This window comes from Geospiza fortis, unplaced genomic scaffold (genome assembly GCF_000277835.1).
Source record: "Geospiza fortis unplaced genomic scaffold, GeoFor_1.0 scaffold23, whole genome shotgun sequence".
In the NCBI taxonomy this organism is placed as follows: Eukaryota; Metazoa; Chordata; class Aves; order Passeriformes; family Thraupidae; genus Geospiza; species Geospiza fortis.
In genome coordinates, this window is record NW_005054303.1 from 10,662,174 (window position 1) to 10,681,067 (window position 18,894).

General features: G+C 43.5%; 1 protein-coding gene across 1 annotated transcript in view; it reads right to left on the reverse strand.

Annotated features, from left to right (window-relative positions):
• Window positions 1-18,894, reverse strand: part of SYT16 (synaptotagmin 16) — a 100,253-nt gene that overhangs the window by 26,536 nt on the left and 54,823 nt on the right. Inside the window, exon 4 of the mRNA XM_005417945.2 lies at window positions 13,513-14,135. Within this exon, the coding sequence (XP_005418002.1) occupies window positions 13,513-14,068 (556 nt within the window). The 5' untranslated portion in view covers window positions 14,069-14,135. The remainder of the gene's footprint in view (window positions 1-13,512; window positions 14,136-18,894) is intronic.

Below are 18,894 nucleotides of genomic sequence, written 5' to 3' on the forward strand. Positions count from 1 at the left end.
AGAGTCTGACACAGCTGGCTGTGATTTGTTATTAAGTAAAAACAATTCACATGGAACCAATCAGAGATGCACCTGTTGGTAAATGATATCCAGACCACATTCCAAAGCAATCAGATAATTACTGTTTTCATTCTTTTCTGAGGCTTCTCAGCTTCTCAGGAGAATAAATCCTGGCGAAGGGATTTTTCAGAAAATACGACAGTGACAAAGGAGGGCTCAGGACATGCTCTGTATTCTTGGCCTGGCTTGGTCAGGATGGAAACACAGGGACATTTTGCTGATGTCCCTGCCAGCATCACAGGGGGAGCACAGCAGGATGCTGTGGGAGCAGTGGGACACAGCAGTCACAGTGCACACTGGGGTTTGTGTGTGAACAGCCCAGCTGGGAGTGGGGTCAGGCTGCAGCTCATTCTGCAGCACCAAGGGCATGATTGGGTTGCCAAGACTCACTCTGATAATCTCCATGGCAAACCCCAGCAGCTGAGCAAACAGGGGGAGAGGGAGGCTCTCCTGTTTTGGGAGGGAAAGCACCTTCCTCCACCTCGAACCTAACATCAGCCTCAGGTGAGGAAACAGGGACCTGCTTTTACACACTCTGCTTGGTCTATTAAAAATCTGCAGGATAAATTTGATGATAAGTGCTGTCAGAGCTCCATAAATGTGCCTGCTGCTGCACAGGAGGCAGCACTCCTCTCCCAGGACACAGCACCAAGTCCAGCTGAGCACAGCAGAAGCCAGCTCCTTTCAGGCCACCACATTGGTAGGTCTGACCCTCTGGTGTGCCACAGTTTGACAACAAGCCTGCTCTTCCTGCTGGAAAACTGCTCTCAACTGGAGGAAAAAAGCTGTGTTCCTGCTCTGATAGAAGTGAAAAAAATTTAAACATTCGTTTGTAAATGGTCGGTGAACAGCTGTCATAAAATTTGATTACTTTTATGTAAGCTATTAAAAATAACCTTCTTTGAAATTTTCTTGGATAAAAATTATTTCAAGCTGTAACAACCCCATGGCCTAAATGTGATCCAGTCAAATAATCAAAACACATAAAAATAAACATTCCTTTTCAGCCTAATACCTGCATTTCTACCCACAGATCCTATAAGCTCTACTAAATGCATCTAATTGCTCAGAAAATGCTATAAAATTCTTTTAATATGTGTATATCTTTTGGGTGATTAGCATAAAAATAAAAAATTATCCCAGTTTAACCAAAAGTCCATATTTCAAATTTCATTCTCACATTTCAACGCATTCTCAACTTTTCTAAAAATTCTGGGTAAAATAACATCTTTAGTAATTAATCCACACCTTTCACCATTTTCTCAAACAAGTGTCACATTAAAATCCTGCATCCATGGGCATGATCCAGTCAAATAATCAAAACACATAAAAATAAACATTCCTTTTCAGCCTAATACCTGCGTTTCTACTTGAAGTTCTACCAAATGTATCTAATTGCTCAGCAAATGCTATAAAATTATTTTAATATGTGTATATATTTTGGGTGATTAGGATAAAAATAAAAAATTATCCCAGTTTAACCAAAAGTCCACATTTCACTCAACTTTATAAAAATTCTGGGTAAAATAACATCTTTAGTAATTAATCCACACCTTTCACCATTTTCTAACAAGTGTAACATTAAAATCCTGCGTCCATGGGTGTGAGGCTGTAAACTTTGATAAACATGCCTTAACATAATGTGAAATTCTGATTATTGCAAGAAATTTTGCAAAGGCCACGTGGATGCAGGACTCCTGGACAGCTCCTGTCAGGGCACTGAGCCACCTGCAGCCCCCAACGAAGCACAGCAGAGCCCTTTTTCCAAGAGAGGAGGAGGAGGGTGCAGGGATGGAGGAGAGAAGCTTGGCATGGTGTGATACATTATTGGCTGCTTGACTTTGATTTCAACTTCCCCAATCCCCAAGGCACGAGTGCATCACTTGTTATGACAGAGGCTGCTATTCCTCACAAACATTTGGAAGCACACAGGCTAATTAAACTGTGGCACTGGGGAATCTGCAGCAAATCTGCCTGATGTGCCTGCTGCTGCTGAATCGCTGCCTGAGCAGCGACAGCTCCCTGTCAACTTAATATCTCTGTATTAATAACAGTAACTTAACCCAGGGGAGAGGAAAACGAACACCATTCAAACACACAAGTGGCCTGATTAGCAAAGGACAAGGGGGAAGCATTTTTCTACATCACCATGGAAACTTAAATAAAGGGCCCGTAATTACAATCTAAATTCTGGAAAGATAATGAATACATCTTGAGATCTGCAGATGTTGTGCAGCATATACATATTTCTAGCAACTTCAACTCAATTACTTCTATGCAGCATCTGTTTTACAAATCAACTTCCCACTGCTCATAATGAGGCATGTGGGATTTTTTTTTTTTTTTCCCAAAGGAGACAGTGGGGGAAGAAGAAGGGTGACCTCTTTTTTCTGGCAAGGTATTTCAAACCACCGCTGTTTATTTAGAAATCTCAAACACCCAGTCAGTTACAAAGTTAGCTTACAGGCATCCAAATACACCAAGCTAAAATGCATGAAATAAATAATTCAAGAATTTGCTGCAGTGTTACCAAGTAGAAAGAATAACTTATCATTTGCTCCAAGCTTACCCAAGAAAAAAAGAAATTACTGAATAAAATGCATCGTGTAGGTGTGAAATATAGAGGTACTGCACACATCCTGTCTGCCTGTGTGTTAAAAAATAACAACAACAAACAAGAGTAATTTTGTCTGAACAATGGAAACTTCCCAAATGCCAAATTTCTCGTTTTCCTATACATTTAATGCTGCCTTTGTGCATCCACTTTTTCTTAGAGATTTTTGATTCTGCTCTATGGAAGTCAGTGAGGGTTTCAATGGGAACATCACCAAGCCCTGAAGGAAGCAGGGGTAGTAACAAAAAAATGCATTTGATCACAAAACCAAGACAATATCAGTACATCTATGCATAATGCAAACACTCAGAGCATCCCAGGAGCACTCACTGCTGTGTTCTTTGCTCCTACAGAAGCAGTCACACAGGCCTGGCCTTAAAACTTTCATGATCAGGATGACAGAGAGGAACAGAGCTCCTACCTCAGCAAAACCCAGAACTGTGCACAGAAAGAAAAGCTCTTCTTTGGGAAAATGGAAAGGTCTGTGGCAAACAAGGGACTTGTTAAAGCTTCTCAGAAAAAGGAGGAACATTTTGTACAGGGAGGAACGTTTTGTGCAGCAGCACACATGGAGCTGCTCCTATCAATTCCTGGGTGGCTGCAGCTCTGTAGGAGTTTTCAGTCTGGAGCCTTCACCCTGCTCTTGCTGTCAGCCCCTTGAACTGGGAATTCAAATGCACAAAGCATCAACCTGCCTGATTTAGGCTTGACTAAGGAGGAGGGCACCCAATTCAAGCCATTCCCTTAGATCCCAAATGTGTTAAAAATGATGGAGGAAACCCAAGCTCCTGCACATTGGCAGGACACCCCTGACAGACACCCCGCAGTCATTTACTGCTGAGGAGGACTGGATTTCTCCTTGCACCATCCCTGTGTGTTTTCACCCCTTCCTGCCAGGTCTGACAGCCAGGGAATATTTGGTGTCCAGTGCTGAAGGTGAGGATTTCCCTTCTCTACTCAGTGTCAACAGACAGGGCCCTGCTTCTGCCCCTCCATCTGTCCTCCCTCCATGACCAAACCAACAAGGAAGCTCCCCAGGGTGAGTTAATTTGGGTGTTTGCATGTGATAGAGGTGGAGAGAATCACAGCTTAGAGATACCAGAGGATATTCACAACAAAAATAATCTTAAAGAAAAGAGAACAAAACAGCAAAAAAGAAAGTAATAAGAAAAAAAAAACCAAAACATTTTTTGGCTCTAACCACCCCTACAGTGAAACAATACAGCAGTCAGAGCATACACCCCAATTCTGTGCACAGCTGTGCAAAGAAATAGAGGACTGCCCACAGAAAACAGCATGAAAACCAGCATATTTTCCTGTTGTTTCTTCCCTACTCCCAAAATTGGATTTTAAAAATAGGAACATGGGATTCCACATCAAACTGGCTCTCACTGTGCTGCCTAGGGTTCTTCCATAGCTGTAAGAAATGGCAGCCAAGAGACTGAACCACAATCATCCCTGATTTTCCCAATCACCTACTTTACATCTTACATGTGGAGCAAAAATGAGTCAGGCTTCATTTATTCTACTGGGTTCTATTAGCACGGGCCCAGGATTTGTGCAGAAAATGGAAGAAAAAAGGAGATTACACACTGTAGGAGACACTGCTAAGCCAGGAAAGCCCCTGGTGTGGATGCAGTTACATCCATGAGTCAGCCTGCAGGTCCCTGACAGCTCAGGTTGGGTTGTGTGCAGGAAACATGCAGCTGCAGAGGCAGAAAAGCACCTTCTGTCAGCAGATGTGCTGCACTGGGGACTCTGCAGGGCCCAGGTGGAGCTGAGTGTGCTCTGGGGTGTGGCGCTGGAAATGCTCATGGGCTCAGAAACTCAACAAACTGCTGGATGCCAATGGCTGGTGAAGTAGAAAGCACTGTCCTTTCCTTCCCCCCCCCCTCAAAAAAAGAACTTTCCCCTCACCATTATTATTTCCATAACTATTTTCCTGGTGGTTTTCATACCACAATGGATTGAATTCCTTCAGGTTACCCCTCCATCATTTCTTCGTTTTGTTTGTTTGGCTTGGATATGAACTTCCTCTAATGCAAGGCAGTCAGTTCCTAAACCTCCTCCAGTGTGTTTAAGGAAGTTTCTTTGGATTAGGGCTCTTTGCTTTCAGCTAGCAGATATCAAACTGGCCAAGGAAACAGCCAGAAAACTCAGGTCACTGATTTTTCTCCTCTTTAAAGCAGTTTCACCACTCCACAGAAGACCCAGCATTTAAACCATCAGCTTCACACCCACAGGGCTTTGTTTGCTGATCAACAGTGTGGAAATGAACTCCCTCCAAAAGATATTTGTTTGGATTTGATACAGAAAACAACTGCACTGCAACAAGGCAGATATTTATTTTCCCACTGATTTTTCTAATTGAAACTTTGTTTGCTGCCAGAGTGTTGATTCACCACAGTCCCCCCCCTTTAGTGTAACACCACAGCACTCCTGGGAAAATCACCAGCTTTGGGAGCAGCAGTGGGTGGGGATGTGGTGCAGCAATGCTCACATGGCTCAGTACTAAAGCTGTCACCCAAAAGGGACAATCCTGTCCTCCTGCCCTTCCCCTCTTTATTTTGGTTTTAGCAATCACATGGCCAATTCACCTGGCTCAAAAGTAGCAGGGAAGGGGCTGCTGGCTCTTGTTGGAAGCAAGAGGCTGGGCTGAGTCATGGGAAGCTCCTGAGCTCTGTGATAGGGGAAGGATGTTGTATTTCATCCTGTTGTATTTCAGCTGCAGTTTCACTTCAATAAGTGGCAATTGCAAAACTCAGGCCCGAGGGTTTTGTAGCTCCATTATTTATGGCAGTAATTCTAACCCCCAAACTGACCTTGAGACACAGAACTCCAGCAAACCACAGGGCTCTCATTAATCCAAACTCAGGGCTTCCTCTCCAGCACCACCAGTCTCATTATTTGCTAGCAAATACTCCCACAACAATTATGCTGTATGGACTGTACAGGTTTGAATCCCTCTCAGCCTGAGGAGGTAAATTCCCCCAAACACCCAGCTTATGGTGGCAGTCTTCATGAGTCCCTCGAAGGATTCTTCACCTCACAGGGGTTCTGAGTTCTTGAGTCAGAGAAGCACCTGCCTGGACATGAGGGAACTTTCAGGTGGTACAGAGATGCCATGAGAGCATCAGCTATTTTCATGGTCATGGGAAGGGATTTTCTGCGGATTTTGCTATGGACTGATTTAAGATTCAACCCAAGTCATTCTTGTTGGTCTGCAAATGGGAACTGATGAAGTGTCCCTTAGTCCATCTGTGGAAACAGCATGAGAATCACACAAACAGCATCTGTGGAGGGACAGCCCAACCACACCTTCCTCATTATCTGCAAGACCCAACACTGACATTCCCTGGCTTTAAAACTGCACAGTTTTACCTCCATGACTGTAATCTCCATATTCCAGAAAATTAATTTTCCTCTTGGTTACTAAAACCACTTTCATTGCAGAAAATTAATTTTCTTGTTGGTTACTAAAACTACTTGAGGAGTCTGTGAGGCCACTCAAAATGATGGCTGCTGTCACCAGGTCATTACAGCAGCCAAAAATTACCTGGGCACAGGGAAGTCATATCCACACCCCTGTCTGGCAAAGGGTGAAGATCAACACCAGCTCACCTTTTGGCAGAGTGATTCCATCTCATATAAGCTTACATTAGTGATTAGTGGGTTTTGTGCTGTTAAGCATTGCAAGGAGGGAAGAGGGATGGATTACCTGTGCTTCCACCAAGCCCCTGTGTGGCATTCACATTCTCTGAAAAAATCCCTTCACCCAGGATTCTTCTCCTGGGAAGCTGAGAAGCCTCAGAGAAAAGGAAAACAATTCTTACCTCTGCTTCTCCTGTGTTTTGCTCATGTGGAATGTGTTTGGAGATTGTTTATCCACAGGTGATTGTTTCATTGCATTCCAGTGTGAGTTGTTTGACTCATTGGCCAATCAGGGCCAAGCTGTGTCGGGACTCTGGAAAGAGTCACGAGTTTTCATTATTATCTTTTTAGCATTTAGTAAGTATCCTTTCTGAATTCTTTAGTATAGTGTAGTATTCTATAATATCATATCATATCGTAATAAATTAGCCTTCTGAGAATATGGAGTCAGATTCATCATTCCTCCCTGCAAATACAATACCCCTGCAGGCCAAGCTGGCAACAACTGCAACAGAAAAGAAAAACCACACACACACACACAAAAGACAAACAGTAGTACTGTTTGTGTCAGCACACAGAAATACTATGTTCCAGCTCTGCACAGTGCTGCTAGTATTGCCTGCATGTCACCTCCACCACAACACAATGAGATCATTCACACCTGCCTCGCCTGTAGTAGGAGAGGGAAGGTGAGGAGGCAGGGTTTCTAGGAGAAAGGCAGCATTTCCCAGATGCTGCCAAGATGCTGTTTATTGGTAAATGAAGTCTCTTGAGTCCTAAACAACCTTCCCAGAGGAAGATAGAGTCGCAACTGCCATATGGAGAGTGGGAAGAGGATGTCACTTAGCGAAATGGATCAGAAAATACATGCACAAACACACACGCTCACACACAATTTGTTCTGTAACTGCACAGAATGGCAAAAGCCATTTCATCCTCTCAAATAAATCCTTCTCTATACAGCTTATGCAACCTTCTAGATGACAAGAGCAGATGACAAGTGCTCCTGAGAAGAGCATCCTTCCCCATGCCCCAAGGGAGATGGGCACGAGAAGGTTCTGCCCACCAGACAAGAAACTTGGTGAAAACCCAAACCTCTGATCTACTGTGGCCTGACAAAGACACTGTCTAAAATCACTGACTGAGGATGAATACCAATGCTGACAGGCCCAAGACAGTCGAGCTGGCAATGGTACCACCTTTGAGAAATTGTGATTTGAACCACTGCTTGGCTTCACTTCCCCAGCTGTAAAGATGACATGTCACAATCCACCCTCCTTCTGGGGCTGTTGTGTTTTCTCATCCCCACTCACATGCGACATCCTGCATGAAGATCCCTCATAATCTGAAAATTCGAAGAGACAGAACTGCAAAGGAATACTCTAAATACAAGTAGGAACATTGTACCACCTTCTCAAGGACAAAAGTCTGTGCACAAACACTTGGAGTGCTTCTGAATTTCCCAGAGAGAAAGAATTCAATGCAAACTCACGTCTGCACTTCAGAAAGCCAGGGCTGGCATCGCATTCTTTAGCGAGCAGATGCTGTTCCCAGTCACGTTTGTGCTTTGTCCCACTCAAGCTGCCAGGAGCATTTTCTCTGAAGTGTTTTTGTCCACTGTCTGCCTTTGCTTTCACCCCCTTATTCTTCATGGTGGTATTGATTCAGTGTAGCCTCTTTGAATGTCCTTCTTGGAGTGCAGGCAGTGATTTTTATAGGGTTACATTCTGGCTAGAGCACTGGCTGGCTCCATACCCAGACAGGTGATAAAATTCATAAACACTTCACTTCTCAATGTGGAGACTGGCCATCTATCTATTTTAGTCTCAAGCTCAAGCAGAAATTTAATTTATCACATAATCAACATCTTCTTCTTAAGGGTATTCTTTGCTATATGGGTTTATAGGACCTAATGAAAACCTTACTTCTTGCCTAGGATTTCCTGCCTGTATGAAGGGTCATTTACTGAGGTCAGGAGTATTCGTATAGAGCAGAAAGGATAATTTCCTTTACTACAGAAATTACTGGCAAAAATCAATGACCCCTGTTAAGCTGGAGGCCAAGGTAAGTAAATGCAATAGTGCTCTCTAGATTTAAAAACTCCCAGAGCCTCAGAGGTGTGCTTCTCCTCACACACGTGCTGAGGAAAACCAGCCAGCCATCCAGACAGGGGCTGTCACACTTCCTAGCATTCCAAGGCCACAAAAAATTATTTTAGTGCAACTGGAATACAGCCTTAGCTGGCACTGAGGTTGTCCAGTTGATGAAGGAGAGGAAATCTCTAAGGACTTTTTGCAGTAGAAGTGCCGTGCTCACCTATCCATTACAGCAGGGCTGTGAGCAGTGCCAGACAGCCTGGGAGACTTCCACCCCAGCACTCACTCCTGCAAAAATAGTTCAGCTCTCACTCAGAAGGCTCAGCTCTGCCTGTCCCTGTACCTTTTCAGGGCAGTGTCAGGTGAAAATGAGAACTTAATGGTCATTTGGTTTTTTGTTTGCACAGGACAACAGCCCAGGGGGAGAAGTCCTTGCTTTCAGTGCACACTCATTGCTGTTCTTCACTTTTCTCATTATTGCTTTTCCCCCCTTTAGATTCATGCTGGGAGGCAGAAGCACTGGCCACCTCTACCCTTCTACTTGCAGTGCACTATTTTCAGATGTGGTTTCTTGCTCCTCTGTTTGTTGGTTTGGATTTTTTTTTCAATTCTCAAGCCAACTGTGCAATGATGGATCTGGCAGCCACCCCCAGTCAGCTGAGCAGCAGCATCCCAGCCATGGGGGGATGCAAAGCAAAGGCTGCTCTCTCCCTGCTCTGTGCTGTGAGACAGCTCTTCTGCCACAGACACTGAGGTTAAACAATGGACAAGGCTCTGAGAGACTGAGTTCATCTGTTTCTGCAAAATTCACAGCTACAGGATTTGCCACTGGTGGCAGCAATCTGCACACACAGAAGGCTCTGCCTTGCCATCATTAACTTCTTAAGCCAAACACCTGGCACTGCAATAATTCCTGTTGAGCCACCTTCTCAGTATTAAACTGTGGATCAAAAGTAATGTAAAAAATACAATGGTAAAAAAATACAAAGTAAAAAAATACAAAGTAAAAAAACAAACTCAAACAAAGTAAAAGAAAAAAACCCCACAACTTCTCCTTGTATTTGAACTTTACTACCATCATTTAATTACAGGGCAGCACAGGGCAGCAGCCAAACCTGCACCCTGTGATTAACCTGCCTCATGGTTTCTGATGGACATTTAACTTAAGAACCCAAGAATTTAATTGCTCAAACAATTTATTAGATCTCTAAGCCTAAAATAGGTTTTCAGTAATATATGTGCTACTTCAGAGCCTAAGAAAACCTACTCTGGGAGCCAGGAAACATTTCCTAAGAGGCAAAAAATGGGATCAAAAACATATTTGATAAAAAGGAGAAGGAGTAATGATGGTTTTTAACTACAGTGTTATTTTATTTCATCTCAGAAGCATACTGTCAGTTTAAGAGAAGGGAACATCTATTGGATTTTGTTTTGCATCTCTTTTAAAACAAAATTTTTCTCACCTAGGGCTGCAGGGCTTTTCCCCCCTAAACGAAATAAACTCTATATTGGAATGACCTCGTAACAGGTTTCTGTGGCTCTTTAATCACCAATGGCTGCTAAATGAAGCATATCTATTTTCTCTGTTACATTACTATTGGCAACCAGGTCTTCAGTAAGTGCCCAGAAATATTTCCATGGCAACAAAAAGCATTCAGCATTGCTACTGTTTTGTGCCAATTTAGCTTTAAAATATTCTATTGTGGAGAGAAATATGGTACATTAAGTGAAATAAAGTCAAGATGCAATGTTCTGAAAAGAATACAAGGATAAACAGGAAATACGTATTTTGCAGAAATGGGGGTGGGGGGAACCTGCCAAATGGAAGGAGAAATGTTCAAAGCTCATTTTGATGCTACTGAACAGCTTTGCTGAATGTCAGCAAGTCCACGTGTCACTTACATTGTCACTTAGGGTTAGGTAAAAAGCTAACAGAAATAAGGATACCTCGAACATCTTCTCTTGATCATTTTAATCCATGACTGAAATTTTAAGTTGCCAGGGTATTACAGCCTCTCTGCCTGTCTAGGTTACCATCAGAAGAGTTCACACTCTTGATGTTACAGAATGAATCTAAAGGAAAAAGAGGAAATAAAGAGCTGAAAAATAAAGCACAAAGAGCATGTGTGTTTTGGAAGTGAAAGTTCACTTAGAAGAGCAAAACGAGTTCTTCCACATCAAAGGTCTGGGGAAGACATTTTCAAATCACAGTTCAGCACTTTCTCTCCCATTATACAACTTAGTTCTGAGAGAAAAAGGTATCAGTTCCCAGCCCTGTAACCCTCAAACAGCCAACTTTTGTGACTATGAAGTCTTGAGACCATTGGCTGGCCCTTTGTGCAGCACATTGCAGAGATACAAAGATTAAAGTCTGTCTGAGACCATTGGGAATGACATTCCCTAAGGTGCAAAAAGCTGTGCAGTGCTCCCTGAAGTGCCTGGTGTGCAAGCAGAGAGCCCTAGGAAGCAGCACTGTAGGTGCTGGGGGCTCCATGGGACCAACTTCCAGCCCACAATGGTTCCAGGAAGGTTAGGGAGAAGGAAAGCCAAAAAACAGGGGGGAGAGTCAAACAGCAGCTTGACCAGGACCTGCTCTCATCTGGAAGAGATGTCCAGAGGGACCCTCCCTTGAGTTGCAGGGATGGGTCACTCTGACATCTGTCTGTCGCTAAGTCCCTCATCGGAAACTCCATCTGGTCCCTCACCCACCCCTCAGAAGCCTCTTTCTCAGATGTCCCTGCAGGTGACAAAAGCTCTGACCAGGACAGCAGCTCCTTCCTGGGCCCCATTTCCCTGAGAGCTCACCAGCTTTCCTTCAACCACTGTGAGCAAGGGTCCTGTGGGACAGGGGGCTGCCCTGGGAATGCTGCCTTTGGACCTGGCTGAGCCCAGGATTTGCTGTGGGTTGCTCCACCAGCCCCTCCTGAGGCTCAGGGCTGCAGGCTCTGCAGGAGACAGGCTGTGCCCTAGGACAATGTCACTGTCATATTTTTGGAAAAATCCCTTCACCACGATTTCTTCTCCTGGGAAGCTGAGAAGCCTCAGAGAAGAATGAAAACAATAATTATCTGATTGCTTCTCTTGTGTTTTGCTGCTTTGGAACGTGGTTGGAGATTGTTTATCCAACAGGTGGTTGTTTGATTGGTCTCATGACCTGTTTTGACTTAATGACCAGTCATGGTCAGGCTGTGTCGGGGCTCTGGAAGAGATCACGAGTTTTTCATTAGTATCTTGTTAAGCCTTCTGTTTGTATCCTTTCTCTATGCTTTAGTATAGTTTTAGTAGAATAGAATAGAATAGAATAGAATAGAATAGAATAGAATAGAATAGAATAGAATAGAATAGAATAGAATAGAATAGAATAGAATAGAATAGAATAGAATAGAATAATAAATGAGCCTTCTAAGAACATGGAGTCAGATTCATCAATTCCTCCTTCATCCTGGGGACCCCGAAAATACCACAGGGCAGCACTTGTCCAGGAGGATCCACAGCCCCAGCCCCCCCTGAATGGACACTGTGCCCTGCTCCATGACTTCTGTGCCCACACTGGTCACACAGTCCAAGCACACCACAACCCCACCCTGCAGCACTGGCTCAGTGCCCATGGACAAACCCTGGGGCAGGATATTGCCCAGGCAATGCACAGGGGCACCAGAAGGGAGGGACTGGGCTCCAAGAGATACAACTCTGAGATCTTTAATCTGAGAACTGGCAATCTTTCATTTGGAATACAAAACAAGCAGTCCCAGTTTGGGAGGCAGAACAGCTAGACCAAAAGAGCTTTTTAATTATTTACTCCCTGGCCATAGCAGAGTGAGAAATAGCAATAAAGAAAAGAGCTAATTTTACAGACATTAAAGAGCACCATCAAGGTTTATACCCTCTCAGTCTGATATTCCTGTTAAATACAAAAACAAACAGGCTGATCTTCCACAGTCTGCACAGAAAAGGCTAAATATGCAAGACTTCCCTAGAAGCCGAGAGAGAAGAAAAGCTCCTGGTCATAATAAAACAGACATTTTCAAGAGCATTTACCACCTGCTTAAAAAGATAAATTAGATATTTGAAGCCAAATTATGTAGATCCTCAGTGAGCCTCAACTTCTTCATCAGCTCCATATTGCAGAACCCAGTCCCCTCATCCTCTTTCCACCCTCATCCCCATTCCTAGGATGTTTGCTAAGAGCAGCTTTATGCCAACAAGACCAAAGGATGGTGTCAGCAGGACTGCAGCTTCCCTGGGTGTAGTCAGGACCTACATCTCCATCAGACCTCTCTCTGTGAGCCAGGAATCCTCCAGCCACACTTGTGGTGACACCGAGCGAGCACAAGTCATGTGGCTGACACTCAATCCTGGGCACAATCCCCTGAAAACACTCCTGCTGTCATTTAAAGATCAGAAGTCATAGTTAGGCCTATTTAAAACTGAAAATATCAAACTCAGTTCTCCTTCCCATAATCTCCTGCCTGCTGTCTCTTCAGTCTTGTTTGAAAAGCCTGCGGGGGCGGTGGGAGGGGAGGAAAGTGATTTGGGAGCCTTTCATCCATAAAATCATGAGATACGGCTGGCTTTTTAGTACAGCATTTCACAGCACATGGCACAGTAACATCTTGAGATTCCTGGCACAAAGAAACAAGGTTTGAGATTACATATATATATATAAATATATATATATATATCTATCTTTAATAGCAATGACGCAAAGGCAGATGGCTCTCAAAGCGAAAGCTTAAGGCTAAACATTCCCTTTGAAGGGTCCTGCTACCAGAAACTGAACAGGGAGGGAAGCAAAACACTCCTTCCTACAGCAGCAGGGCCTGATTGCCTTCTAATACACAGAATTGTCTTCTAATGCACAGCATTTCACCCTGGAGATCTCTAATTCTTTCAATGAGATTAGTCTCACAAACGAGGGAAGGGTTGGAAAGGTTAGATTTATTTTTTTTACTTTGGGATTTGGGGAGTTTTATTTTAGCAGTGGGAAACAGAGACAATACAGAACATACTGAGCAGATTAGCAACTAAATGAAATCCACAGCAGAAAGGCAAGGCCTGGGTAATGCAGTCAGGGTGGTACCAGCTGCTTACCTGCACAGCGTGCCGTGCCATTAGCACTGTGCAAGGAGCCCCCCAAGCTGAGGCTGGGCTCATGGGTTCCCATCCTCCAGGAGGGCTCACCTTCTTCCTCAGCAATGGGGGGAAGCCGATCAGGAGGCTGGAGATCCTCACTCATCCAGTAGGATCCATTGGCTGTCAAGGTCCTGCTGCTTTCAGTGCACTGCTCTGGCAAGGTGCTGGTGGTTTTAACCCCTTTGTGCCTCTGTGGACCCATGTCAGAGCCTTGAGGGAGGTTTTGTGAAGCAAGATCAGGGCCTCCAATGCAGCTGTCATCTCTAGGGTAGAAATAGTCCTCATCCCACAGGTCCAGGTCTTGTTCATCATCTGATTCCTCAGAATAATCCTCATAAACTCCTCCATTATTCTCCAAGTCCTGAGTCCTTTCTCCTTCTGGCTTCCGACCCACTCCACTCAGATTCAGCAGAGAGGCAGATATGGAGTCTCCTGCTTGCTGGATTGCTTCATATACTTGAGACATCCAAGTAGACAGTGGCTGGAGGAAATTGTGAGCAGCCTCAGAAGCCATGTTTAACACTATGCCAGTGTCTGGTGATCAGTTCTTCAGCTTTGCCAGCATGTCACAATTCAGGGAGCTACAGAATAAGAAATTACTGTAAATTGCTTGTCCATCAACACCTGTCGACACACTATCTATGTGAGATGACTAGAACAGAGGGAGAAATGGAAAAAGCACTTCTATCCATTCAGAATACTACCAGAAATGATGGGCAAATTGCCCATATTCCTGCAGAGATCTGGAAAGCTTTTATTCAATTGCTAAACCTTAGATAAAAATAAGAACACAGAACCTTGGAACACAAGTAACTTTTGGAAGTGCACACACTCTGGTTACAGCTATCAACAGACCTGGGGGGGGAAGGTAAAAACAATAAATAACCTCTCAAATAACCTCCTGGCCCCAATTTCCTTAGCAGTAGCATGAGCAGGTGAGAAAACTGAAGGGAGGAGAATTTGGGGAAAATTATGTTTTGAATTATGAAAATGACAGGCCTAAAGCTCACAGTAGCAGCCCATGGCAGACAAGCATCTCAAATGCTTTGCTCCAGAAAAGCTATGAAGAAACTCTCTCTGCCTATAGCCCAGAGCTGTTTTGCCATTCACAGAAATTAAAAAGAAAAGCCAAACAGAGGAGGTGTAATATTACAGGTACAAAATTACTGGGAACAGAAGCAAGTTAACAAAAGCACTGGTGTCATCTCTATATGATGCTTTCTCAGAATTCATCTAAACTCTAAATAAAAACATAACTTGCAGAAAGTTAGCATGTCTTTTTGCCCAATATACATCTTCCCACAGTATCACAAGACAGATATTCTTTTAGGAACTCTGAGAAAGAGAAACCTACAAATAGGATGATGGGTTTAGGAAGAAAGAATTAAATAGGTGCAGATTTTAGACTAAAAGACAACTAAAAAGAAGCTTCAAAATAAATGTAAATGTCTTGCTGAATTGAGAGGTCTAAAAGCAATCAAAGTATAAAAGGGTAAATACAGTGTAACAGCAAGAAAATAAGCTCAGAGCAACGTGTATTACCTTGTGAAATGATCTTCAGGGAAATGTAGTGGGAATCTCAGTGTTGTGGATTTTAAATGGAGCACGGACTAAGAAGATCCCACTTTGCTTGGTGAGCAGCTCCTCTAGACATGAGATCAGTGACTTAGGAAGACTTAAGCTTTTAAAACACCTGTGCCAAATAATTTTGTTCAGTGATGTTGATTTATGCTGCAGACACTTCCAGCAGGTTTATTGTCAGCTTCAGCTTGTGCTCTGAATTGCAGCCCTAACAAGGGCAGTAAATGAATGTGGGTTACTAAAGGCATTTTAAGAGCTGTGGCTGTCACTAACTCCCTGGGCTCAGGGCACAGACTGTTCCAGCATCCATCTGGCAGCTCCAGCCCTCAGCTCAGCCCCTGGGATCCAGGTAAAGCTCCCTGCCATGCATTAAATCTTTGGTGAGGAGCAGACAGTGCCATAGCCTCACCTCCCAGGTGAGCTGTTCCCTTCCCTGACTCTCCTCTTTCCAACCCTGCCCTTGGCAAAGCCTCTCTGCTTTGTGCAACTTATTTTCTCATAGACCAAAAGAGATGACAGGCTCCAAACAACCCATTTGCAGCATAATGTGGATTGGCTACTGGTAAATCACAGCGCCAGAGAAGTCACTGGGAGGAGATGGTACTTTAAACAGGGAGATTCTCCCAGGCATGGAAGAGCTCTGGAGGGTAAGTGCTAGATACTGGGTACATTTTTAACCTGACATTTATTTAAAGGCAAGAGCACATGAATCCCTGGTTTCTGATGAAAGGAGAACCTCACAGTGGCTTTCCTTCTGTCTCATGGCAGCAGTGGCACTCAGAGGGATGCAGGCATCCAGAAGTGATGGAGATAAAACATATGGGTGCTGAAATGAAGTGCTGGTCTGTTCTAAAAATCAACAGAACATAGCCCTGTGATATATGCATTGGGAATAATTAGCTCCTCTTGTTATTAGATTTTGGAGCTAACACCTGATTGGTCCAACAGAGCTACCCCACTTCTGGCTGGCTGCATCACAGGCTCTGACACAGGGAGGTGGGTACCACAACCATAAAGATGGAGGGAGCTTTCAAGGCAAGATTTTGCTTCAGTAAGGGAAGGAAAGCAGTGATCTAGACCCACCTGCAGGGCTTGGATGTGGTCACTCAGTCATCTGAGGCAGCAAATAGAACGTGAACGTGAACTTTCATGTACCAAGCAGCTGCCTGTAGGTTGTGGGGAAACATGACACATACACGGGTACACACATGCACAACTCTACCCAAGCCTGGGACACTTAATTGAATCCTAGGAACCCCAACAAGTGGTTCGATTTCAGTTTATAGACAATAGATGTGTATTTCACCAAAAAATCTAAACCACTTTGCAGTAACACCTGCAACTCACACGTGCAACTTGCAACTCAGTGCCTACCTAATCTCTAGAGGCAAAAGCAATGTCTTTTCCAGGGTGCCTGACTCTGCTTCACCTTTGCTTTGCTTTTCCTACCATCGTCTTACTAAAGACTCCACAGTCAGTGATATGCTGAACAACTGGAGTTCAGCTGAATTATAAATGGTTTATTTTTGTTCTTGCAGCAGATGGGTAAAATGTGTAACAAGCTGCAGACAAGTTTAGGCGGGCAACGATTTTACAAATTCACCAGAGGATCAAAGGGGGCTGAGCTGTGTTACAGGCTTGCTGTTTCCCAGGAGCTCTCTCCATTAATTAGGAGACACTGCTCTAACAGCATGTTTATGATATATTTCACAACGTGGCCTTTTCAACATAACGGATTTTTACTTTTGATTTCTCTAACAGTTTTGACTTGCATTAGAAGAAAAAAAACAAAACTAAAAGAACTGAGAGAAGCATAAAATGTGGGGGAAATAGGGAAAAAATCCATTTCTTTTTAAAAGTATTCATCAAACAAGAGAGAGGGGGAAAAAGGCAGTTTAGCAAATTTACTTCAAGTTCCATCTTCTAAAACCACCCATAAGAATTTTCACGCCAAATCACATGCAAAACTCAAAGTGGTTAGGGTTCTTTTTTTTTTTTTCCTCTCCTGGAAAATCAGATAGCTAAAAGGATCAATGTTAAGCCTCTCACAGAAACCATCATAACCTTTACTACAATCTATATTCCCTTGTCTTGATAAGATCATTATTCCTGAGTAGCATTCCCATTGAGAGGTGCAATTACTATATTGCTAAAAAAAGTAGACTATTACCAGAATTTCAGACACGACCACAATGCAGAGGTTTGTAATATTCCCAAAGTGTCTTTCAATCTTCTTGATAGGTAGGTTCCTAAAAAAAGTGCCATCAGTTGTGCATTTCTTAATGTTTCCCTTATTCAAGCTGTTGCAGAGTGTAGGCACAAACTTCCTTTTCTTCCCTAACTTTTTGTGTGGCCCTTGGAGAAGTTTTCTACCAAACCCCTCCCTTACAGGCAGAACACAGGCTGAAAATTGATTATACCCATGAGCAGGAGATTTATTTGTGTGGATGTTGAAGAAGAGCAGTGTGACTGACCCTGCAGGAAGCTCTGCCCCAAGTTTAGGAGGAAAACCTAAAACAAGGTGTGAATCTAAGCTGATACCCAGAACATCAAGGATCTGTGCAAAAGGTAAGGACATTTTGCTGTTCACAGAAGGGGCAAATAAGGAAGCCTTGGAGAAAGAAGATTTTTTGAGCTGAAAACTGTCATGAGCCTGATCTTCCTTTCAGGCTAGAACCCAATTAAAATACACACATAAAATAGCAGAGCGTAGATTAGAAATGTACTCAGATGAAGGCAGGCAGCAGCAACACTGGGCCAAGAAATCCTCTATCCTGGTTCTGGGAACAATCTGGACTCTCTGGTCCTCTTGCAGTTGCCAGAATTGTATCTAACAAGATGCTTGCAAAGCCCTTACACTCTCACCAAACATTACTATGATGAAAATGTATTTCCAGCTGAAATTGTCACAGTGCCAAGCCCAGCCTGTGCACTTGAAACTGTTCAGAGGGTTGGAGTTTCTTGCAGAAGTGTTGTGAGAGAAGTTCACAGACAATGCCCAAGGTTCACATCAGCTGTGAGCATCACTACTGACCAAACTGCCCTAAGGGAAAAACAAAACAAATACAGAACATCTGGTACCTTTTTGGCCTATTTTGTGCTATAAAATTGCTGTTTATGTGGTTGAATTTAACACACACAAAAAAAGAGAAGGCACAGGCACTTTCCAAGTGATTATGTGCTCTGTGATAATAGTTTTCAGCTGGTGAATCAGAAACTCCAGGGCACTGAAGGAAAATCTAATGGTTTATGCCAATAAATTAGACACATCTCATCGGAAACATTCACGGGTTACAAATCAACACAGCAATAAAGCCACTGCTGCAGAGCTCTGGTCCTGCAAGGCCCAGAATGGGGGAGAGAAAACAAAGATGAGCTCAGGCAGACAGCAATGTACCCGGCTGCACGGGGCTCAGCCCACGCACAGGAAGCCTGCAGACTTATTTCTCACTCCCAAATCATCTCATGTCTTTGCAGGCAGCTCGCTAGTGATGCTGTGCCAAATTAGTTGTAAAAATTGGTGCCCAAATGACAAAAGTGGTTTTGATCAGGATATTTAGCCCCACGTTGTCTCCTACTTTGTTTTCATTCCTTTGTTCAGTGCTCTCCTTTTGTCAATAACAATGGCAAAAATTTACTGATCTTCACTGCTTCAGTGGGATGGGGAGAAGAGGAAAGAGGTAGAAGAAAAAAAGGAATTATGCAAATGTGACATTTATCGTTCAGAATTGTGGAGCTTTTTTCAAAAACCCAAGTCTC